General features: G+C 40.1%; 1 protein-coding gene across 2 annotated transcripts in view; it reads left to right on the top strand.

The window, feature by feature from the left end:
- The window catches only part of KIAA0319L (KIAA0319 like), an 86,913-nt gene that overhangs the window by 15,481 nt on the left and 46,537 nt on the right, over nucleotides 1-24,895 (top strand). For both annotated transcript variants that reach the window (XM_033114279.1, XM_033114278.1), the window contains exon 3: nucleotides 13,438-13,964. In XM_033114279.1, coding sequence (XP_032970170.1) covers nucleotides 13,438-13,964 — 527 coding nt within the window. The remainder of the gene's footprint in view (nucleotides 1-13,437; nucleotides 13,965-24,895) is intronic.

Genomic DNA, 24,895 nt, shown 5'->3' with positions numbered 1-24,895 from the left:
CATAAACTTTTCCTCTATTGGCCACATCTGCTGAAATAACACTTTACGGTTTGCTATATGATTTCCTTACTTCCTCCCAAGCTTACTGCTATTTTATTTAACTTACATATCTCTGCCGCAGCCCTCTAAATGGCTTTCTCTTTAGAAACAACAAAAGCAGCTAGCAAAAAACAAAGAGAAAAAAACCTTCCCAAAAAACAAACAGTGCTCTGATTCAGGGTTCACTGTGTGGGTTTCAAAAGAAGGTTGGTATGATTGTGGTGAATGCAAATAATTTATTAGCCCTGCAGTCAAAGACAGCAATCAACTGCAGGTTCATTACAGTAACATCTACAGTGGGCTGTACAGGAAACTGCTAGATTCATGACATCACATCTAGGTGGTTTTCTCCGCAGAAAAAAATTCCCTTTTTTTTTAGAACTATTATTGTCTGTACAGGCCAAAGTTTATGTTCTCATTCGAGCCCTATGATTTTTGAAGTACAAAGACAGTAAGACAGTATTACATAGAGAGATGTGGGTTCCTTCACGTGATGGCTTGGAGGCGTGCTCTCCTTGCTGACAGCATTCTCCAGAGTCTTTTAGTCATAAGGTGGTGGGAGAAAAGGCGAAGCAGGAGATTCTGAGTATATCATAGGCAGCAATGTAACCCCCTAGTTACAGACTTTTTTTTAAAAAAAGTACATGGTTAAGTCATTTGCCTTCAATCTGCCCTTTTTTTTTTTTAAAGGTCACTATACTTCTGCCTGGGTTTCTGTAAGAAAGATGCAGTTTTTAGTTTTTTTTTTAAATTTTTTTTATTGGGAAACAGTGTGTTTTTCCAGGGCCCATCAGTTCCAAGTCATTGTCCTTCAGTCTAGTTGTGGAGGGCTCATCTCAGCTCCAAGTCCAGTTGCTGTTTTCAATCTTTAGTTACGGGGGCACAGCCCAACATCCCATGGGGGAATTGAACCGGCAACCTTGTTGAGAGCTCGTGCTCTAACCAACTGAGCCATCTGGCCGCCCCTCTGGTGGCTTAGCGACAGTTTCTTTGTGGTCTTCAATCTAGCTGTGGAAGGCGCAGCTCACTGGCCCATGCGGGAATCGAACCGGCACCCCCGTTCAGAGCTCGGCTCTAACCAGCTGAGCCACCTGGCTGCCCCAATCTGCGTTTAAATATTATAAAGACCTTGATGACTGAATCATTTCTGAACAGGCGATTTTATGGAGAGCTATTTTTAGCTACACCAGTGTTTCCATTAAAACTGTCATTTATAACTTGGTTGTAAAAATGGCTTTAGACTAAACCTTAACAGATAGGTCTTTTGAAACTTAGTAGCAACTGTATTTAATTAATGCAAACTTCTGATTAATAAGTATCAGAAGCTCACTGCATTAGGGTTGTGATAGACCCGTTTCCATTTTTTCACTTACATGACTAGAACTTTGAGGTTTTTTTTCCTTTTTCTCATCATTACTCAGGAGACGGGCAATTGAGTGGCTCTAGATGTCATCAGTGATGGATGGCTCTTTGCTTAGGGGAACTGGGAAGCTGTTCTCCACCGTTGGCTTTGTTCAGAAAGTTCCATGATGAAAGTGCATCTTGATTTTGAGTAAAGTGGAGTGGTCTGAAATAGATAGCTCAGGGAACTGAAATTTGGTTGGTCTTTTCATGAGGCAAGATTGCTGTGAGATTTGAAAGCATTTTTCAGTTTAGTGTTTAGGCAGGAAAGGCTGTTTCCTAGCTGGTTATGTTAGATTCAGTTATCTCCTCTTAATCCATTTGGCTTTTCTTCACTTTCTCTCTTTGCGCATCTCTCATCATACCTCCCATTCAGTGTTCTCCCCAGTTTAATTCGAAAAGCTCTTTCTAATTTCTTAGTGAACTGGGAACTTTGCTCTTCTCTCCTGTCCCTCCCTCCTTTTTTTCAAGGAAATTACTTAACGTTAAGGATCTGACTCAAATGACTAAAACTCAAGTAATTCTGTATTGGAACTGACATCTTTTGCTAGATTTTGTTAGTCTGAAAAAATAAGAAATTTATTTAAATATCCTGTAGACTTTTAAAATTAACAAATAATTATTTGAATGCCTATTGTGTACCAAATAAAGAGACACAAGATAGAACCCTAGCCCTTAAAGAAAGGGCAGAGTGTGTGAGGGAGACAAACAGATAGGATCCAGTGAAAGAAATATTATGGTAGAGGTATATGTAAAGTATGCAGAAGAGAGGAATCTTGGGAAGACTTTCTAGAAGAAGTGGTACCTGAGCTGAAATGAAATGTAATAGCAACAACAAAAGTAATGGCAGCTAATATTTACTGAGCTTTTACTACTTGCCAGGCACTGTGTTAAGTAGTTTTCATAGCCTGTCTCCTTTCATATCTATAATAATCCTGTGAGTTAGGTACTGTTACCATTGTTCCTATTTTTTTCACATGAAAAACCAGGATATTTGACCCAAGATTTCACAGCTAGTGAAGTGACTGGATTGAGATTCAACTCCAGGCAATCTTATTTTAGGGGCCGAAGCCTTAAACAGACTGTGGGCTGGGGAGTCAGAAGATGGAGTGAGATGGAATAAGGGTATTGATCTTGATATGGGGGTTTTTTTTGAAAACAAAATTTTAAACTCAGTTTTATGAGCGTTCTGTATGAACCTTACCTTGGAGACTGGATGTATGTATTTTCTCATTAAACCAAGATTAAATGAGGGTGGTTTTCATAGTTCCTTTAAACTGGAAAGTATAGTTATTCTGCCTTTATAATTAGGTAGATTAAAAGAATAGTTCCCCCTCTTTCGCCAATAAATATTGCCCTCCTGTAAGGAGATGCTATGGTACTATTTTTCTCTTTAACAATTTGCCACGGTCAGTAACTTTGATGCTTCTTCAGTGACAGTCTTATAGGAGAGGACTTCCTCTTCTGAGAGGATTAACTAGAGAAAGAAGTGCTATAAAACTCAGGTTTTGTGATCAAGTCATTCGACGCTTTTTTCCCCATCTAGCGCAGACAATCAAAAGAGTTAACGTGAATAGTGGCTAAGAGGTATCTGTTGGCCCCTAGTTGCATGGGGCGTTTGTCTTTGATCAGAATGGTCTTTGGGAAAAATGGAAACATTACAGTCAAGGGAAAGTAGTCGGAATATGGATCCAAAGCTCACTGATTCTTGTTAGCTGTTAGTTTAGTTTCAGCAAATCACCTACACCATAGCATTTCACAAACTGTGCTCTTAACGAAGCGAGGCACACAGCAAAGGCAATGAGTAGTAATTATTCTCTTTTTAAAGGACTGCTTTGTGAGGCTGCTGCCACCTTTCAATCTAGCCGGTGTGCAGTTGAGGGAAAAAGTGTTGGCCCCTTTGAAAAGGAGAGAGGGCAATGGTTATTACCCTGACTTTTTCCAAACTTCATAATACCTGATTGTGCCCTTCAGAGGATTAGTTACCCTCCTCTGCCTGGCTTTCTGAATATGCTAACCTCCGCATGAGGGAACTGGTGTGGAGTGTAAAGGGGAACCATTTTTGTAGGTGTTTATTAGTGGGTGTGTGGGTGACAGACGTGCTGACTGTCAAAAGGAAGGTGAAGGGTGCCCCCGGGGTGGCTTGTTTTTGAACAGTTCCCGTGAGTTGTTTTGGGGATTGATAATCTGCCGGCTTGTCTCATTTTCGTGTGGCAGCCATCTTGGCTGAGACCCACTGCCTCTGAGAGAATGCATGCTTTTCATGGTAGCTACGGGACGGCAGATGGTGTGGCGCCATAGCTCAGTCACTGAGGGCAGCACCAAATTTAAGACTTCTGCCTACTGCTTGATAACAGTTCATTATAGTTATAATTATCAAAGGAAAGCTGTGAATGGATTCTTGACCATATTATAAAATTGTGAGACTTCATGAAAAAAATTTTAGTTTCAATGAATGTTAAAAGTGAGTGCACATTTTGCCTATAAAATGTCCTAATCATGTATTATTTCCCACAGAAACTTGGTTCCCCTTGCTGCCATTCTTTCCCTCCTTCCCTCCCAGTAAAAGAATTTACCAACTGCTCTTTTTTTTTGGAATAATACTGGTGGGGCATTCTCTCTACTCTCGTTCCCACCGTCTCAGCCCTTCCATTGGGATACAATTTGATGAATTCGGTTAAAGTGTGAATTCCCAATGACTAACAATATGGCTCCTAAGACGGGGGGTGGGGAGGGTGGGAGGGTGGGGGGTGGCGGGGGTGGGGGTGGCGGCATCCTGTGTCTCTGTTTCCCTCTTGGTTGCCAGCCAGCGCAATTTCCAATTTAGCTGGAGAAGTCAAGCTTGTTACCTGAGATTTAAGAATGCCAGAGGCAACAGCACTGTCTCTAAATAATTCCAGTGTTTTTCACAGCTTTCTGAAAGTATTTGGTGAATTTCCTTCTGGCAATAATCCATATATTCTATAGACTTTTCCACTCTGCTGCTTGGAATTATGAAACCCGATCTAGATTTTGTGCCAGATTTATTAGAATTCTGTCTGAGAGGTGGTAATGATAAGTAAGCATTGCTAGTTCCTGTTTTGGGGATCCTCTAGGTAATACATATGAGAGTCCTATACTCTCTGCTTTGCAGTGGTTTAGAAGAAGGGGATTGGCTCTGCCCCCTGTTGTCAACCTGGGTGAGCTTTCTACATGCTCCTACCAACAGTGAGTTTCAGACTTTCCCGAAGGGTTTTTAGTCCAAGGTTCCACCAACTGTAAGCCCTCTTAGTAAGGATTTTAATATTGCTTTTGCTTATGCCCTGGGCGCAGAGCCAGGCTATGGTGGCGTGGGCAGGGAGAGGAACTGATCTAAAACTGGAGCTTATTTTCATCTTACCTTTTATCCAAGTTACATCTGGAATCCAATATTGACTCTACAAATGATTCCCTGCTTCCTGCTCTGGTGAACTCCCTTTCTCAAGAGTAACAACAATGAAAATTGAATCTTGGAGAGGTTAAATTACTTTTCAATGGTTAAAGTACTAGTAAATGATGGACCTAGAGCTGAAACTAGAACCCATGGCTTTCAATCATTTGAGATGGTTAATCATCTTTTAATCATCTAAGAGGAAGAAGTGATCCAATGGCTGGATGAAAAAGAACTGTTTCCTCCCCATATTTTTATTATTGAACACATAATGGAGGAACATTAAATGTCTAATAAAATAAAAATAACTCAGTCAAAATCCCACTAACTAAACATGTGAACCAAGAGATCAGAGTACCTCCTCCTGTTTTTGGGAATTACTGGGATTAATTTTTTTTAGCAACATAGTAGCCAGCTAATCTCCCCAGAACTCACATTTCTTTTACTCATGGTCACTAAGACTTCTGACCATCTGTCTTCTCCCAGGCTCTATTCCCTTAAGCTACAACAAAGGATCCAATTGTCCGATAAGATTCACATGAATCAGAGATCTTACCCATGACTAAACGTTAGTAATAATTTTAAGAATACAGCAATCAAGCGGTACAAGTGCAGTAGGGAGAGTCTGGAACATCTTGTATGAACCCCCAGGTTGTTTTTTCTCTCATTGAACATTTTCTCTCAGCCAGAGTAATGGATGAGATCTCTAACTGAGGCTTCCAGGTCACCTCATAAAACAGGGAATGTTTGAGTTATGAAACGTTTCTCTTTTATACTACCAGATAGTTGTATAGCTTATGTGACATTTTTCAGGGAGCCATGGAAGCAAAAGAAGGCCTTTGCAGGACAAACCAATCTTGTATTCCCTCCCACCCCCAATCCAAAGATTTGGATTTAACCACAGCTGCTAGCAACAACCAGGGAATTAAGATTTTTTTTTTTGGGGGGGGGGCGGTCCTAGAATAAGCGTTTATTATCAGAGCACTAGTGGTCTGAGAAGGCAGTGGGTTAACAGCTCCAGAAACTGCCTTAACATTCTCAGACTGCCTGGGGTACTTAGGGGAAAATCAGGGCGCTCTCCCAGAGGCTGCTTGACAGTCCCGGAGGTCTGTTCTCCTTTCATGATGCCCCCCTCTGTCATTTTGGGAATTCAAATTTTTTGCTACCTTCCCTTTGACCTTGTAATCCCCATAAATCTCACCATTTTCCCTAAATCTGTTCCCCTGAAATTCCATTGGTAAGATATCCTCCATGACTTGCCTCAAAACATTCACTATTTTATACCAAAGATGGATAGGCAGCAATCCTGTCATCATTTCCTCCTCATATTTTTTCCATTGTCTCTTTTTTTCTTGCTATAAAGTGTCTTAACCATTATGATTTGTATGAGTGTGATTTGACATTCCTGTGCTTTTCAACTCACTCGCACTTATCACCCCTCCCTTCCCATCTTTTTAACTGAATCCATTTAGTTACTAAACCCTCTCTGTACTCAGACTTGTTAGTTAAGACATGAGTGATGGGGAATGTTCTGAGACCTGGCTTTTTCATAGAGAAAGAAAGACACTCTTTTCTCTCTAGCCTGCAGGAGATGGTTGCTCACTCTCCCATATTTCATGTACCACTGAGTTTGGAGGTGGAGCTGATGTCCTTATCACTCCTCACTGTCATTTCTTGAACATTACTCCTCCACTTTCATGTAAGAACTTCTGCTCTTTGAGGTTTATGCCACTTCCTACCGCTAATCGTTACTCATCTACCAATTGTCATTCACCCCCCTCATGTATTGTGGCAAATGAGCCTCATCGCTTTTTAAAGTCCTGTCATCAGTCTGGATGTGTTCAGTATGACCTACCAGATACCTGGCCATCTGGTTTCCTGACTGTTCATTCGTACATGCTTCATACATATGCATACATGCATTTATTGTGCCTTAATTCAAAAAGATTTTTTGAGCACCTACAGTGTAAGGTGCCAAGTCCTATGCTAGAATTGGAGACACAGTGGTGAGAGTTAAAAACAAAAAGCAAAAAACAAAAAACAGACATGGTCCTGTCATCCTGGAGCTTACAGTGTAGTGGGGGAGAAAGATACTGAACAAATGATCATACATTTGAACAAATGTAACTTTATAATAGTTATATTTGCTTTGAAGGAAAGGGGCAACAGGACCCACAGAGTATAGAAAGAGACCTGACTTAGCATGGAGATTTCTCTGAGGAAATGATGGTTTCTGCGACCTCATATGAGGAGTTAACTGGATAAAAGAGGGAGGCAAAAGAGTTCCAGATAGAGGGGGCAGCATGTGCAAAGCCCATGTAGGGAGGGAGCATAGTCCAATTAAAGAATGAAAGAAGGCTGCTGGGTTGGAAGGTAATGAAGGGGGAAAGCATCTTACAAGATGGGGCCAGAAAAGTAGGCAGGGTCCAGATCATCCAGGATCTCTGTTGGTTATATTAAGGAGTTTGGCCTTCATTCTAAGAGCCCTGGGAAGCCTTGAAAATCTTGCTTATTTAAATTTTTAAAATTTATTTTTCAAAACAGAATACTACATGTGCATTGTACAAATTTAAAAGGTATAAAAGGATATTCTTAAACAAACAAGTCTCTCAGTTTAGTCTCCCAGCTTCCTGGTTTTTCCTCCTAAAGGCAGCCATGCCAATTTCTTGAATATTCTTCCAAAAGTAATCTATGCATAATATACATAAACATTATATTCTTTTTTCCCCCAATACAGATTGTAGCATACTATACGTACTGCTCTGCACCTTCCTTTTTCAACATAATGTATCCTGGAGAGCATTCTATATCAGATCTATATCTCTTGATGTATATATGTTATTTCCAATTTTTTTTTAATTTCAAACAACATACAGTGAATATCTTTGATACTATGTGTGATAATATACTGTTTGATAAATTCCACATTTAGCTACCTTTATTCTATAAAGGCTGAATTTCCTTCCTTCAAAGCATTTAGATTAGTTTGCAGTCCTACATTTATTACTATGTCTGTTTAATCTCTGTCTCCCTCATCTAAATTACGAGCTCCATCAAAGCAATGCCTAGCATGAAACCGATGCTCAGTAATAATTGTTGAATGGATGAATGAATAAGGCGATAAGGATAATAGCTAAGTGGGAAATAAGGGCACCTTATTAATTAAACTTTTGAGGTTATCTTTTATACCAGACAGAAATAATTTGCATCTCTATAAAAATAAAATCATTTGCAATTTATCAGTCTTCTATAAGTTGACATCTAAATTGAGGCTCTACTCAATAGTAAAATAATAAGTCAAACAGAAGTACATTCTCTTAGACCAGGGGTTGGCAAACTTTCTTAAAGGGCCAGATAGTAGATATTTTAGATTTTGCCGATCTTAAGATAACTGTTGCAGCTGCTTAATTTTGCCATCGTAGACCAAAAGCAGCTGTAGATAATACATAAATGAGTGTGACTGTGTTCCAGTAAAACTTTATTTACAATAAAAGGCAGCATCTGGAGTTGGCCCTTGTGTCATAGTTTGCTGCCTCTGGTTACTGAATCAGTAGTGATAGCCCTTCTTTCATTCCTGATATTGTTAATTTGTGACTATTCTATCTTTTTCTGTCATCCATCTGACTAGAGCTTTATCAGTTTTATTGAACTTTTAAACAACAAGATTTTGGTTTCATTTATTTTTCTCTACTGTTTTATATTTCATTAGTTATTCTTTTTATCTTTTCCTTTCTGTATTTATTTTGGGTATAATTTACTCTTCCTTTCCTAGCTTTTATGATGAAAGCATAGATCATTGACTTTTTTTTTTGCTGTTAAAGTTTGGTTTTTATTTTTCCACATCTTTTTTAATGCATACAATATATATGTACAAACAAAAAAAGCTTCATTTTAAAAAATATAAGTAAAACCATAGTATATAGATTTTCTGCAATTAACGAGGTATCATGGGGATTTTCTATGGCTGTATATCAAACTCGACCTCATTGTTTTTAATTGCACATAGTATTCTTTAGTAACTATTTCCATATTGATAGACATTTAGGTTCTTCAGATATTTCACCAGTATAAACTATACTACACTGAAATTCTCACAAGTGAGAAGTTCTCCAGAATAGAGGTAGACAGAAAATTTCTGATAAATGTGTAATTTATTAAATACCTCCTTTTTGATGCCCAAAAGGAATAAACTACTTCTTTATGATTTACCACACTAACTACAGTTGAACGCCCATTTTTGTTAATAAATTTTCCTGTGCTGTTTCAGAGCTGAATTTTGGAGAAAAGTCTTTCCACATTAATTACATTCATTAGGTTTCTCTCTTGTATGGATTCTCTGATGTTCAACAAATGTGAGCTGTGCCTGAAGGCTTTCCCACATTTCTTATAGTGATAGGGTGTTTGTCCAGCATGAATTCTCTGATGTTTAATACCGTGTTTCCCCGAAAATAAGACCTAGACAGACAATCAGCTCTAATGCGTGTTTTGGAGCAAAAATTAATATAAGACCAGGTCTTATTTTATTATAATATAAGACCGGGTCTAATATAATATAAGACCCGGTCATATATTAATTTTTGCTCCAAAACACGCATTAGAGCTAATTGCCCAACTAGGTTCTATTTTCGGGAAAACAGGGTAAGAATTGAGCTCTTTGTAAAGGCTTTTCTATGGTCATTATACCAATAGGGTTTATTTCCACTGTGAGTTTTCTAATGTCCAGCAAAGGATGTATACCTGAAAGATTTTACACGTTTGCTGCCATGATAGTGTTTCTCTCCTAGATGCATTCTTTGACAACTATTAACAGTTGAGCTCTACCTAAAAGTTTTCCCACATTCATTAAATTAACATGATTTCTCACTAGTGTGGATTTTCTGATGTTCCAACCCAGTGGAGTTATCTCTGAAAGTTTTTCTGCATTCATTAACATTTAAAAGGCGTTTCTCCACTGTGTATTCTCTCGTGAGTAAAGGCTGCCTTAAGAATTCCTGACCAGTATGAAGTCTCTGATGACTTGAAAGGATACAGTTCTTTTTGAAAGCTTTTGCACATTCACTGCATTTATGGGGTTTCTCTCTAGAATGAATTCTGTGATGATTAATAATTGGTGAGTACTTCTTGAGAAATTTCCCACATTTAATACCTCTAGAAGATTGCTTGCTTATGTGAATTTTATGGTGATTTAAAAGAAATGAGCTGCTCATAAAGGCTATCCCACATTCTTTACATTTATGGGATTTCTCACCAGTAGGATTTCTCTCGTGGCTAATAAAGTAGGAATTATATCTGAAGACTTTCCCACGTTATATAATGAGCTTCTTCTCTGTGGACCTTCTGTCCTCCCAATCTAGACCTATCTCAACCATGACACTTTTTGTTTGTTCTTCCAGAGCAGATGCTTCAGAAGTATTTTGCTTTAGGGCTGACATCTTTGTTTCAAACCAGTATTCCTGGACTGCATAGGTACCTGCTGGAACTTCTTATACCTTCACCAAATGCTGTGCCTCTTGCTCCACTTGGCAATTAATTTTGGTTTGGAAGAGAGAATCCCCACCCACACCAGATTCCCGTAGTTTTCCAGCATCATGTCCCTGTACATGTCCACTGAATAACATCTAGGCATCTCCATTCAATCTGGGTTAAGGCCATAGCACATCCCAGGTGACAGTGATCCCTGGATCTAGGTTCTTGATAGTCATGGAGCCATCTGTCTCCTGAATTGTTCTACCGGGCAAGGGCAGAAAATCCTGAATAAGCCAATAGTTCTGGAGGTTGGACGCCCAAAATCAAGGTGTTGGCAAGGTTGGTCTTCTGAGACTCTAGGTAGAATACTTGACTTTTCGTAGCTTCTGGTGGTCACTGTCAATCCTTGGCATCCCATGGCTTGCAGCTGGTGCACTCCAATCTCTGCCTTTCATCACTTGACATTCTCCCTGTATGTCTCTCTAGATCATTGATTTTAGATGGTTATTCTTTTCTAAAACAAGCATTTAAACCTATACAGGACCCTTTAAACATTGCTTTAACTACATCCCACAAATTTTGATATGTTGTGTTTTCATTTTCATTCAATTCAAAATGTTTGCTCATTTCCCTTGTGTAGTTTCAATCTACACTTGGCAAAAATTACTGTTCAATCAAAGATTGAAGGGAGGTGGCCGGATGGCTCAGTTGGTTAGAGCATGATCTCTGAACAACAGGGCTGCTGAGCTCTCAACATTGTGGGTTCAATTCCCACATGCGATGGTGGGCTGTGCCCCCTGCAACTAAAGATTGAAAACGGTGACTGGACTTGGAGCTGCGCTGCGCCCTCCACAACTAGATTGAAGGACAATGACTTGGAGCTGATGGGCCCTGAAGAAATACACTGTTCCTCAATATTCCCCAATAAAATTTATTTAAAAAAAAAAAAAAAAGATTGAAGGTTCATTATCCAGATGTCTGGAGCGCTGTCTCTGTGTAGCTTCCTCCCTTTGGTAGTTTGTTCTAAAATTCTAGCTTGTAGTCACTCTGAACTCTCTTTCCTCAACTCGGCAAGACCTCCCTGTTTACTTGGGATCTTCTTCCCTGTGCAATCGTCTGGAGCTGCCTCTGTATGGAACCCAAAGTGGTCGCAGGGCTCTTTGTTTGTTTTCTTTTTTTCTGGGATCATAGTCCAGTGTCTTAAAACAGTTGTTTCATATATTTTGTCTGATTTTCTAGCAGTTGATGGTGGGAGGGCAAGTCCTATGGCAATTTCTCCCTTAAGGGCAAAAGTGGAGGTCATAGTGCATTTAAAAAAAATGAAAGATAATAGTGGCTTACAGAAAAATGCAAGTTATTAATATTTTCACCTACGTGGACCTCTTCATCATGTTAAATACAAGAGACTTCTGAGAATGATGGAAATTTGATATAAAGGTAATTGACAGTAGCTACTAATGTAACAACTTAACTGATTTCAACAGTCTCTATACTCAGATGGCGGTTACCAAGATTTGTACCATTGGTTACAGGGTGGGAAGATGGGTGAGGAAGTGATGGTTATTTCTGTAGCTCTTCATAGCTTCACTTTTTTCACAGCTGCTATTTCTTCATCCTTTCTTATTTTTTTCTGTTCTCCCAAATTGCCTTGGCTGGAGGTAGGTTGGTGCCAGTGTACCGCTCTTTTTTCTTTTCAAGAACAATGGCAGATTGGCTGCCCTAGCGCTTGCTCAATTCAATAATCCAGAAGCCCGCCTGTGTTTTCCTCTTATCTGTCAGTTGATGGGTATCCACATTTAGTCTGTTGGACATTTGGTATTTCTTAGGAATCAGGTTGGCTTTGGCTGATTAGCAGGTTGTTGTTAGTCATAGTCCTTTTTCAGTTATTGTACACACATACATGATTATCTACCTCTTCAGTGCTTTGATTCTACTGCATATTTTCTATATGTAATTGTAAAATGTACTTTGTGTTGTAACCACAGGGAAAGGGCTAAGGGGAAGAAAGAGGCACTTAGGGCACAAAATTTAAGGAGGCACTCACTCTCAAGGTTGGGAAAGCTAATCTGGCCACTTACATGACTCTGAGAGTGAGCGCCTCCTTAAATTTGTGCCCGAGGCAGCTCTCTTGTCTCACCCTGGTTCTGGCCCTCTAGAACCCTGAGCACAGTTGGTTACAGACACCTATATAACTAAGACCTTAAAATGAACTCTGTATAACAACTCTCCTTTTGAACATGCTTTGTCTTCATCTAAGAAAACAGAAGTGAGGTAATATTTCAGAAAAATCAATGCCATGCCGGAAGTAATTCAACAGCCCCAAATTTATCCATAAGTAGCATTAGCTAGAATTTTGGACCATGTTATGTAGGTGAACCTACATACAGTAGTAGGTCACTGGAGATAACCACAGTAGGTCACTATTGTACTTCTGTTCTTTCATGTCTTATCATGACATGATTTGTCATTAGGAAGTTCATTCCAGCAGAATCTCTCATGATTAAAATTTTGGTTAAGCTTGACTACTATTCTGTCTGATACCATGATATGCAAAACCTGCTTTGGCAAACAACTGGTTAGAAAGTTGGCAAACAACTGGTTAGAAAGTTGGCAAACAACTGGTTAGAACCTCTAGCCTACAAAAGGTCAAGAGGACTCAGTTTGTGTTGTTGCCAGTTCAGTGGGGAAATATTCCAGCTTGTTCACCACCTACTCCTCTGGCCCCCTAATCCTCATACTATTCCTGAGAAATGCCTTGGAGGTGAGTGGGAAGTCAAATGGTAGGACTCTGCCTGTCCTTCCACGCACTGGCACCAGAACAGCTCTTTTGTTTTGTTTTTTCTGTTTCATGAACTGGAGTTCTGTGTAAAAGGTCCACGTGGAAGAGACTCATTGAGATGGGGAACTAGCAATGAATGTGGAGCAGTACTTCCACAAGCTGAAATATCCTGAGCCAAAAAACACTCTATTTTGCTTCTTCTGTTCCACTTACTAGACAGCTTTCCCACCCTCTTAAAAACCAGTCTTTAAAATAGCTTTGGATGTTGGTGTTCAGAGCTTTTTACAGAATAGTAGTCTCTGTTTTTATTTCATCTTAAAATATTTTCATTCTTTGTTTTTAGATGCCAGTGAGAGCAGGTGCCAGCAGGTGAAGACACAATTCGGAGTTGGCCTGAGATCTGGGGGAGAAAATCACCTCCGGCTTCTTGAAGGAATCCCCTCTGTCCAGTCTTGTTGGGTTGCATGCTGTCAGGACTCTGCCTGCCACGTTCTCTGGTGGCTAGAAGGGATGTGCATTCAGGCCGACTGCAGCAGGCCCCACAGCTGCCGGGCTTTTAGGACAGACTCTTCCAATTCCATGCTGGTGTTTTTTAAAGACTTCCAAACTGCAGATGATTTGGGCTTTCCACCAGAAGATGATGTCCCACATATTCTGGGACTAGGTTGGAGCAGGGCATCTTGGAGGAGGCAGAGACCTCCCAGAGCTCCCCTCACACCCGCTGTATCTTCCAGTGACCAGCAGAGCTTGATCAGGAAGCTTCAGAGGAGAGAGAGTCCCATTGAAGAAGTTCCACCTATAGAGACACAGCGTTCTGAAGTGAATGACTCCAAGGAAGTAGGTGATCTGAATACCAATGGCTCTGAAGAGGTAAGCGTGTTATGAGTGAGGATCAGAGAACCTATTTCATCTGCTCTTACACGTGGCTCTTACACGTGGCTCTTATACGTGGCACACATGAACAATGAAGCTGCAGCCTGTGGGCAGCGTCCTGGGCTGAGGAGTGTGTGTCTAAAGCTGCTGCCCAGATGAACAGGGGTAATGCTGACCTTAGAGATGTTCATTCCGTGCGAGTCTGACCCTTGTTTTGGCACAAGCAGAAAGCTGCTCATTGTCTAGTCTAAGCTGGTTCTTGGCTTCAGGTAAGTGCTGTTGTGTGGGGGTTAGTCTCCAGCAACGATGCTGCAGTGTTTTCTGCCAGATTGCAAAACACTTGATTGATGTGGTTGCAGTCAAGTTCCTCCCCGCCCCCAACCTCCCGCCTGTAAACACATCCCTTATGAGGTAGTTTCTATTTTCTATTCCAGTCTGAAGTAACCATGCCTGGTTCTGCAGATTAAGACGGGGCCTGCTGGGCTTGGGAGGTGGATGTGGCCATTAGCCAAAAGATCTCAGGGGTGAATTCTCACCAAGCTTTGTATACCAAAGGAGATACCACCAGGAGAGTTTATTCTGCTTATTATGTTTCTTTATTGTTCATCTTCCTGGGCAAATGATTAAAAGGAATGACTCACTCTGTGCTCAGTCTCCTTTGATTGCTGTGACTTATTTCTGAATTGTTTTGTCCTGGTGTCTCTGTCAGGTTGAAGCCAGAGTGGGGAGGCTGCTGCATGCCAGGCACTGGGTATGCTAATCATTGTACTATGTCATTTCGTTTAATTTTCATAGCAGTATTTCCAAGTAGGTGTTATTAGCCCTGTTTTACTAGTGAGGAAACTGAGGCCCAAAGAGGTTAAACAGTTTGATCATGCAGCTAATGAACAACAAACATAGAAATGGAACCCAGATTTAATATTAAGAAAAAGCCTTTCAGTGCAATATTAGAGATACAGTCTTCGGCTTAATATGCCCATAAACATTTATCAGTGTTTGTAAGTATTGACAAATAAGTATTGACTTATTATCAATGTCAGGTACTCTTCTCAGCACCAGAGATACAAAGGTAAAGAAGACATGATCCGTGCCCTGAGTGAGTTTACAGTCCAGTGGAGACTCAGACGTGCAGATAGGTATTTATAATAAGGTATACTTGTTGCATTAGTAGAGTTATACAAACAATACAGTAGGAACACAAAAGAGGAAGTGATCCACTTGAGCAGGCAGGTGTGTATGTGCAGGGAAGACTTTACAGAGGTATTGAACTTATTTTCTGAAGGATCTGTAAGATTTCACTAAGGGGTTTAAGGGAATAAAAATATCCTGCACAGAGGCACAATGTATGCAAAGGCTCAGTCAGCAAGTGTTTGTTGCACATTTACTACCGTGTTTCCCCGAAAATAAGACCTAGCCGGACAATCAGCTCTAATGCGTCTTTTGGAGCAAAAATTAATGTAAGACCCGGTCTTATATAAGATCTGGTATTATATCATATCATATCATATTATATCAGACCCGGTATTATTATATTATGTTATGTTATATTATATTATATTATTATATTATATTACCCGGTCTTATATTACAGTAAAATAAGATCGGGTCTTATATTAATTTTTGCTCCAAAAGACGCATTAGAGCTGCTTGTCCGACTAGGTCTTATTTTCGGGGAAACATGGTACATGCGAGGTAATGTGCTAACGTAGACCCTGGGAATGTTATGCTAGTAAATAAGATAAATGTGATTTCTGCCCTAACAGAGCTTACACTCTGGCAATGAAAACAGACATTACATTTATAATAAATAATGATCAGTTTGATCCAGGTTATGAGAGGATAAGTGCGGAGTGCTATAAGAGCATCTAGCAGGGACTAATCAAGACTAAGGGGTAAAGTTAAGTTACCCTAAGGGAGGAGAGTTTAAGCTGAGACTTTAAGAAGAAGTAGGAGTTAGGGAAAGAAACAGACCAAGAACATTCCAGGCAGAGGGAATAATAATTTCAAAGTTTGTCAAGTGCCCTAGAACATGGCATGATTAAGAAATTGAGAGAGACAGATTTTGTTTGGCAAATAGAGCAAGAGAGCTAGGTAGCGGGTGAAAAGAGGCTTGAGGCCCTCTTAAAATATTGGTCTTTATCTTAAGCAGGGAATGATCAGATCAGATGTGTTGCTGTGTGGTGAGAAGACTGGACAAGGGCGAGAATGTACATGGAGCAAACAAAGCTCTTCGGGCAAGGGAACCATTGCACTGCAGAAGGAGGTCGAAGGTGCAGGAAAGGTGACAGACAACAAATAATCCCTTAGAGCTGCGGTTCTCAAACTTTAGCATCAGAATCACCTGGAGGCCTTGTTAAAAACAGATTGCTGGCCCCAACTCCAGAGTTTCTGATTCAGAAGGACTAGAGCGGGGCCTGAGCATTAGCATTTGTAACAAGTGCCTGGAGAGTGCCGATGCTGCTGGTCTGGAAACCACACTTCGAGAACCATTGCTTTATAGGGCAGGGGGGTTAGAATCCAGAGCACAGAGCACAGGATTAGCCTTAAGCAGGAGGAGAGACTTCTCCTTCATTGTGATCGGAAGGAAGAAATGGGTGGGTTTTTAGGTTTGGTAGAAGGAAACTGGTAGTTCTAAACTCATTCCTGTTTTTTCTGACATGAGATAGATCAGTTACTGAGAGCAGAAGCAGAGGTAGGTGGAGTGGGGATAGGTGGATAGAAGCAGGAAAAGCAGAGGTTTAGAGAGAGTGGTAAAGGTCTGAAACAACCATTGTGAAGGGTAGGAGATGGCAAAGTAGGTAAGGAAATAGATTGCTGGGCAGCATTGAAGATGCAGACGGTGAATGTGTGAGAGTGGTACTGACCTTTATAGTTGTATGATTCTCCTCAGCAGCTCTCAGCAACTCTGTCAAGAAAGGGCTGATAGTTTGATTCATCCAAGATTGGAACTTTGCCAGTCTTGTATAGAAGGAAATAGGGGCATGGAAATTGAGGTTGTTGGCAAGAAAGTGATTGAAAGAGACAGTATAAGAAGATAGGAGACGAGGCAAAGATAGGAGGGGCTGACAGACATATGAAAGAGGAGTTTGGCATTCAGAGGTTTTGATGATGGGAAGCAGATATAAGGGGCACAGGTAAAGGTGAATCCTGGAAGGACTGGAGGTCGTAGTCAGGGTATGGGATATTTGAATTTAAGATTTGGAGGTGGAAAGGTTCTGGTGATTTCAGGATCTAGGGTATAGCTATGGAAGAGGGTTGTGGTAGAGCTATGGTAGAGCTGTGGTAGAGTTGGCTGTGGTAGAGGGGGGAAGAATTTATTGGTGACAAGCAGCTCAAAGAACATGTTAGATGAGTTAGCCGTGTAGACATTGAGATTGCCTTAAATGATGATGGTGATGATAGCAATAGCTAATGTTGACTCGGTGAGCACTTAACACATGCCAGGCACCATTCTGAGCCCTTTACACGCCTTAACTCTTAATCCAAACAACAAGTCCTGGAAGTACTCTTGTCTCTATTTTACAAATGAGGAAACTCAGGAAAAGAAAGGTTAAGGAACATGGCCAAGGCAATATAGCTAGCATATGAGTATACCATGTTTCCCCGAAAATAAGACCTGTCCGGACCATCAGCTCTAATGCGTCTTTTGGAGCAAAAATTAACATAAGACCTGGTATCATATCATATCATATCGTATCATATATCATATCATATATCAAAGACCCAGTCTTATTATAGTAAAACAAGACCGGGTCTTATATTAATTTTTGCTCCAAAAGACGCATTAGAGCTGATGGTCCGCTTAGGTCTTATTTTCGGGGAAACACGGTAGGAGTACTGAGACTTGAACCCAGACTGTCTGATTCTATCCAGAGTCTGTCCTCTTACTCAAGATAAGGAATTTTGAGAGCCAGATGTCAAAGCCATCAGTAAAGTAGGAGGAGTAATGAGTAAGTTGCAAGATGACAGTTATGATGAAGTTGCAAGGTGACAGCTTTGATGAGAGTTGAAGTATAGTGCAGCAAGATGGCAAAGAGGTTTTTACAAAGAACAAGAGTGATGGTTTGCAAAGAGCAGTGGGAAGGGGAGCAGATAAAACAGCACCCCACTTTCAATCCTAAAGTGTGGGAGAATGAGTAGCCATCATATTGCAGAGATACATGGGAAACAGTATCCTCAGAGGAGGGAAGGCTTACAGTTAAGAACAGATGGGCAGGGACTAGGGTATGGGCACGTGACCTGTGCAGTTGTCAAGTCTCCACCCTGAGAAAGGCCCTGTTCTTGGTTTAATGCTCTGCTGTCATTGTCTTGAAATTCTTAATAATTTTTGAACAAGAGACCCTGCATTTTCATTTTGGACCAGATCCTGCAAATTATGTAACCTGTCCTGCAGGAGGTATACAGAACAAAGCATGAACTGACTGAGCATATAGGTGAGTTTTTGATAATGGAGTAGAAATTCTAGACAATTCAGTGGAATTTTTGGAAGAAAGAAAAGGTTTGGTCTCACAGGAGAGGGAGTATAGATGATTGTAGGAATAACCATTTAGTATAATACATATTTAACAGCTGGGTTTTCCCCAGAAAACAAAAACAAACCCTGAGTTACAGACTTTGCCAGTTTCCATGATGTAAATACTACCACCATGACCAATTTCAAGCTACCAACCTGAAGTCACTGAACACAGTTGGGAGAGATGGGCACAGTCAGCTCTTGTGAACTGCCTCCAGCACACTATAGGATAATTATGATCAATAAAATTAGAAATAGACCAGTAAAATTAGAAATATGCTAGATTTAGGCCTGACAGTCTCCTGGAAGATAGTGAAAATTCAAACTTGGGCCTTACAGAATTCAGGTGTGTGCTGGAAGGTAGGTCCTGTATTGGCTGGGGAGCTTGTTTTCTTCTTGTTCTCAGCAGTGGGCATAATAAGTTGCTGCTAGTGAACAGGATCTCCAGCTTTGTGGTCTAACATAGAGGGTGGGTGGATGTGGGGGAGGAATATTGAACTTGAAGTATGAGCCTTCAAAATGGCAGTGGGCCTTCGTGCACAGAGGCATTACGTAGTTTGGTATAACATGTTGAGCATTGCAAGCGTTGCTAAAAAATGGGCTAAGTGAAATCTTCAGATCCGAACAAGTTCTATTTGACCTCATGTATGCTATGCTTAGGAGCTTGGTTCTTATCCTGGAGGCCGTGGATAGATCTTGAAGAGTGGTAGGATCACCTGTGCATTCAGAATGGTTAACTGGTAGGCATTTCTTTTAGGAGAGGACTTGGAGTTAAAACTTCCGCCTAATGCGCGAGGGAAAGGAAAAGAAATGTATACACTGCAGATCTTCTCCTTCTAATTAGGGATGACCGGCCAGCGGCACTTGTTTCTAGTTTGTACTGTTTTCTCTAAGGTAGGTCAGGCAACTCTGCATCCAGAGGGGGAAGAAATTGTACCATAAATTGTTCTTGTCTTGCCGGAAATGCCTGCTGAGCTGCAAAGGCCTTGTGTTGTCAGTAGCACTTTTCATTCATTTGGAAACTTGCATATATTGTATCCAAGAGCAGGCATTGTGGAGCTTTTGCAGTTCCATAAGTGGAAAGGAATATCACCAATTTATTTCCCTTTCTCAATTTAAAGGAGAAGCTGGTACTGCTTGGTTTAATTACTGCATCCTTTCTATGGCATGAGCCCCTGAATTGTGAGCAGGAGGAGCATGAAAGCTTGTTGATTGGATGCTGGAACATTTGCAGTCCAAGCATTTCAGCTGCTGGCAATTAAATTGCTGTCAGTCCTGCTTTGTGAAAAGAGAAGGCGCGTTCTCTCTGAGCCCAGGAAATGAAGGTCCACTTCATTATCCCCACATACAAGGTTTGACTTTGGAAAGACTGAGATCTTCCTGTCTGCCCTCCCTGTCTCCCCGTTTCCAGTGAATAATCACAGCATTTCACCCCCTACAAGTCAGTGGCTTTCTGTGGAAATGACTGAGGATAAATAAGCTACGCAAGCCCTTGCACAGCTCTCTGCCGCCTTGTTTTCACTGAGGAAAACTCTTGTGCTGACTGTACGTGAGGCCAGAGCTTACCTCTTACCAGGAGATAGAGGCATGGGGTGTGGGCAGCAACAGAGGAGAGCCTTGCATAACCAAGGAGAGAAACCCAAGCAGTTCTGTTTCCCTTCATCCGGACTTTGGTTTTTGTTTGGTTTGTTTTTCATGGTTTTTGCTGGGTTGCTTTCTTTTGGTTTTTATTTTTAAATCTTTCCTTTAATGCTTTACGCTTGTGTAATTTTTGCCAAGGGTTCATTTATTCTTCTGGCTATTGTTTCCTGACAAATTTGGAATCCCTCAGGGCCTAGTCCCGCACCCCTCCCCCCCGCCCCTCCACCCACCAATTCTCATCCTCAGCAGCAGATACCAAAAATTTTGTAGCCCCAAGTCCCCTTCAGCCTTCTGGCCTGCATAATTTGTATGGGTTTCTCACCCCTCAGTGACCAGTACTGGCTGTGTGCATATATTCACTAGCGCTCCCCCAAACCCACCTCCCCACCCCGTTCTAATCTTCCATGAGTGGCTTAGTGTACCGAGAGAAAACCTGGGCAACCTGTTTCCTTGTTGTGTGGGGGTGTGCAGAAATTCCTGCTATTGTACTTTTACCTTTTCTAAAGTATTAGTGCCTCAGCCATAGTACCTTTTCTTTCTTTCTGCCTCCTTTCCTTCCTTCCTTCCTTCCTTCCTTCCTTCCTTCCTTCCTTCCTTCCTTCCTTCCTTCCTTCCTTCTTTTCTTTTTCTTTTTCTTTCCTTTCTTTTCCACTATACCGCTAGCTGCTCATTTTCTCCTATAATCTCCTAAATATTCTGATTCTTTTATCTGCTTATCTGGTTTTTACTATGTGAAATGAAGTCAAAAATGTGTTTGTTGGCAACTTTGTGAGTTAACTTAGAAAGCAGGAGATGATGAGGGTTTTGCTGTGAATCCATTAACAGATCCTTGCTAATTGGCTGAACTTGAGGGGGGGGGGAGTCTCAAAAGCAGCCCTTTCTTAGTTGACACTCCTGCCATCCCTCCCCCTTTCTCCCTTCATTGGTGGTTTTACTTTCTCTAGGGAGACTCTGAGAAGACATCATTTTGTGACTAACTACTGCACACATGAACCCTGCCATGTTCTCCAGCCTCATCTTGATAGTTGCCCAGAATTGGATTGGGATGTGTCTTTAAACTTCATCAGCTTTGCTAGTATAAGAAGACACCATCTTTGCTCTAGTTGGATTTTTGGTCATGACAATGGTAGTTTTCGTTTTAATACAGTTGTGTCTCAAATCAGAATGTATGGAAAGCTGAATTTTTGTGAATCGTTCTTTAATATTTGCTAGACACCAGGGTAGCATATGTCTTACCAAGGAAGGCCCCTACCTGGATTGTGATGATATGATCCAGATAAGCGTGAATATCCGATGTGTGCCCTGTAGACTCCTAGTCCGTGATGGAGAGTTTTTTTGTTATCTTGAATTATGGTGTTATTCGCTGGGGTTTGCTTGCTTGATTTGGAGAGGGTAGCCCCAGACTGGGAGTGAGGAGGAGGGAAAAGGAGGGAGAGAGAACTGGAGCGATGGAGAAAGAGAATGTGAATAAAAACTTTTCATCACTCTGAATAAAGCTTCTTTGAAGAAGAAATAGATGTATGCACCTGGGGCATGATTATATGACTTGGTTGTTCAGGATTGGCTTAATATTTATGATTTCTGTGAAGTGCCAGGAAAAATTGCCTAAGGAAATTCCATCCAAGTGTCCCCAACCCTATATCATCCCCTAAAAATTTCACTATTACTTCCTAGTTTCTGCAGTAAAATAATTTGCTCCATATTTCCTTTTTCTGTTTCTTTAAACATAATAATAATAAGCTGTTTCTTTATAAATAAAAATCTATCTGCCTTACTTAAAAAGATTCATACTTCTACTTCTGGGAATCTATTCTAAAGCAGTAATTCTAAATAAAGAGCTTTGCACACAATAGTGAGATGCTATTTATTTAATAAAAAAGTGGAAACAGTCTGTCTAATAATGAGAAAGTGGACATTGTGTAGCCATTAAAAATATGTATTTGGTGGGTGAATGGTTCTTTTGTTACTCCCTTCTACTTTCCACTCCAGCCACACTGAATGTCTGCTCTTCTGTGGATATCATACTTTTTAAAAACAGCTTTATTAAAATATAATGAACATATTAACTGCATAGGTTTAAAGTGTACAATTTCATTAGTTTTGACATATGTGTATAACCATAAAACCCATCACTACATAAAAGGTATCTATTACCTACAAAGTTTCTGCCTGTCCCTTTGTAATTTGTCCTTCCCATTCCCTCCCTTACCCCTAGGCAACCACTGATCTGCTTTAGGTTGTTATAGATTTTCTAGAATTTAAAAATAAATGGAATCATACATTATGTACTCTTTAACAGAATTATTGAGGTATAATTTACAGACCATAAAACTTTTGAGCATACAGTCAGTGATTTTAGTAAATGTGTAGAGTTGTACATCATCACCACAATCCAGTTTAACATTTCAGTCACCTCCAAAATATCCTTTGTGCCTATTTGCTCAAAAGTTCCCTTGTGACATCCCCACTCCCACCCCCAGCTCCAGGCACCCACTAATCTGTCTCCATAAATTTGCTGTTTCTGGACTATTCATATAAACGGAGTCATGTACTATGTAGTCTTGTCTGGCTTCTTTCACTTAGCGTAATGTTCGGACATTCGTCCTTGTTGGAGTGTGTCAGTAGTTGGTTCCTTTTATACTGAATAGTGTTCCATTGTGTGGATCTATCATAATTGTTTATCCATTCACCTGTTGGTGGATTTTTGGATTGTTTCCAGATTTTAGCTACAGATAACGCTGCTAGGAACATTTGTGTATAAGTATTTGTATGGGCATATGCTTTAATTTCTCTTGGGTATGTATACCTGGGAATGGAATGGCTGGATCATATTGTAGTTAGATATTTAGTATTTTAGGAAACTGCCAAACTTTTCCAAACAGTTGTACCATTTTACACTCCCACTAAAATGTATGAAAGTTCCAGTTGCTCTACATTCTCACCAACACTTGGTATGGTGAGTCTTTTTAATTTTAGACTGTGTGATAGTATCACATTGTGGTCTTGATTTGTATTTCCTTAATGACTAATGATGTTGAATATTTTTTCATTTTCTTATTTGCCATCCATATTTTTTTGGTAAAGTGTTCATATTTTCCCCATTTTAAAAAATTGGATTTTCTTACATATATTTTGCATATAAGTCATTTATCAGATATGTGATTCGCAAATATTCTCTCTCAGTGTGTGTCTCGTCTTTTCATTCTCTTAGCAGTGTCTTTTGAAGAGCAGATATTAATTTTGATGATGTCTAGTTTATCAGTTTTTTTTAAAGGGATCATGCTTTAGGTGTTACATTTAAGAAAGATTTTCTCCTAAGTATAAGTTTTATAGTTTAGGTTTTAAATTTAGGTCTAGACTTCTTTTGTACATGGTGGGAGCTATGGATGGAAGGGTTTTGTTTTGTTATTGGCATATGAAATTCCAATTGTGTGTGCACCATATTTTTTCCATCTTTTCTCCACTGAATTTCTTTTCACTTTTATTGAATATCAGTCAACCCTATGTTCATAAATCTATTTCTGTACCCTGTTCGGTTCCATTGATTTATTTGTTTATGTTGACATCAGCACCACGCTGTCTTGATAACTTTGTAATAAGTCTTTAAACTGGACAATGTAAATCTTACAAGTTTATACTTTGTTATCAAAATTGTTTTGGCTCTTCTAGGTCCTTTGTATTTTCATATAAATTTTAAAATCATCTTGTCAATTTCTTTTAAAAAGCCCTCCTTGATTTTGATTGGGATTATGGTGGGGTTGTAGGTCAATCTGGGGAGAATTGACAGCCTAATAATAATAGTGAGTCTACTGATCCATAAACACAGTATATCTTCCCATTTATTTAAGTCATCTCTAATTTCTGTAAGCAATGTGTTGTAGTTTTTAGAGGACAGATCATGCTCATCTTTTGTCCAACTTATCCCTAAGTATTTTGTATTTTTGATGCTATTATAATTGATATTTTAAAAAATTCAGATTCTATTTGTTGCTGTTGTATAGAAATACAATTACTTTTTATATATTGATCTTATATCCTGAAACCTTGCTAAACTCACTTTTTCATTTTGGTAGCTTTTTTGTGGATTCCTTAGAAATACACACACACACACACACACACACACACACACACACACACACACACCTATATGTATGTATATGTCTTATTGTTTAAATAAAGACCATTTTACTTCTTTTCTAATCTGGATACCGTATCTTTTATTTCTTTTTCTTGCCTATTGCACTGTAGTGGACTAGAACATCCAATACAGTGTTGAATAGAAGTGGTGAAAGTGTACTCCTTGCCACGTTCTTGATCTTAGGGGAAGTCATTCTGTCTTTCACCATGAAGTATGATGTTAGCTGTGGGTTTTTTTTTTGTTGTTGTTGTTGTTTTTGTTTATTTATTGGGGAAGGAGAACAGGACTTTTGGGAAACAGTGTGTACTTCCAGGGCTTTTTTCCAAGTCAAGTTGTTGTCCTTTCAATCTTAGTTGTGGAGGGCACAGCTCAGCTCCAGGTCCAGTTGCTGTTGTTAGTTGCAGGGGGCGCAGCCCAGCATCCCTTGCGGGAGTCGAACTGGCAACCTTGTGGTTGAGAACCCACTGGCCCATATGGGAATTGAACAGGCAGCCTTCCGAGTTAGGAGCATGGAGCTCTAACCGCCTGAGCCACCGGGCCGGCCCAGCTGTGGGTTTTTTAAACATGTCTTTTATCAGGTGGAGGAAGTTCCTTTGTATTCCTAGTTTGATGTGAATTTGTATCAGGAAAAATGTT

The sequence above is a fragment of the Rhinolophus ferrumequinum genome, chromosome 9, assembly GCF_004115265.2.
Source record: "Rhinolophus ferrumequinum isolate MPI-CBG mRhiFer1 chromosome 9, mRhiFer1_v1.p, whole genome shotgun sequence".
Classification (NCBI taxonomy): domain Eukaryota; kingdom Metazoa; phylum Chordata; class Mammalia; order Chiroptera; family Rhinolophidae; genus Rhinolophus; species Rhinolophus ferrumequinum.
Note: the sequence above shows the minus strand (reverse complement) of the source record. Positions and strands in the feature narration are given on the sequence as shown.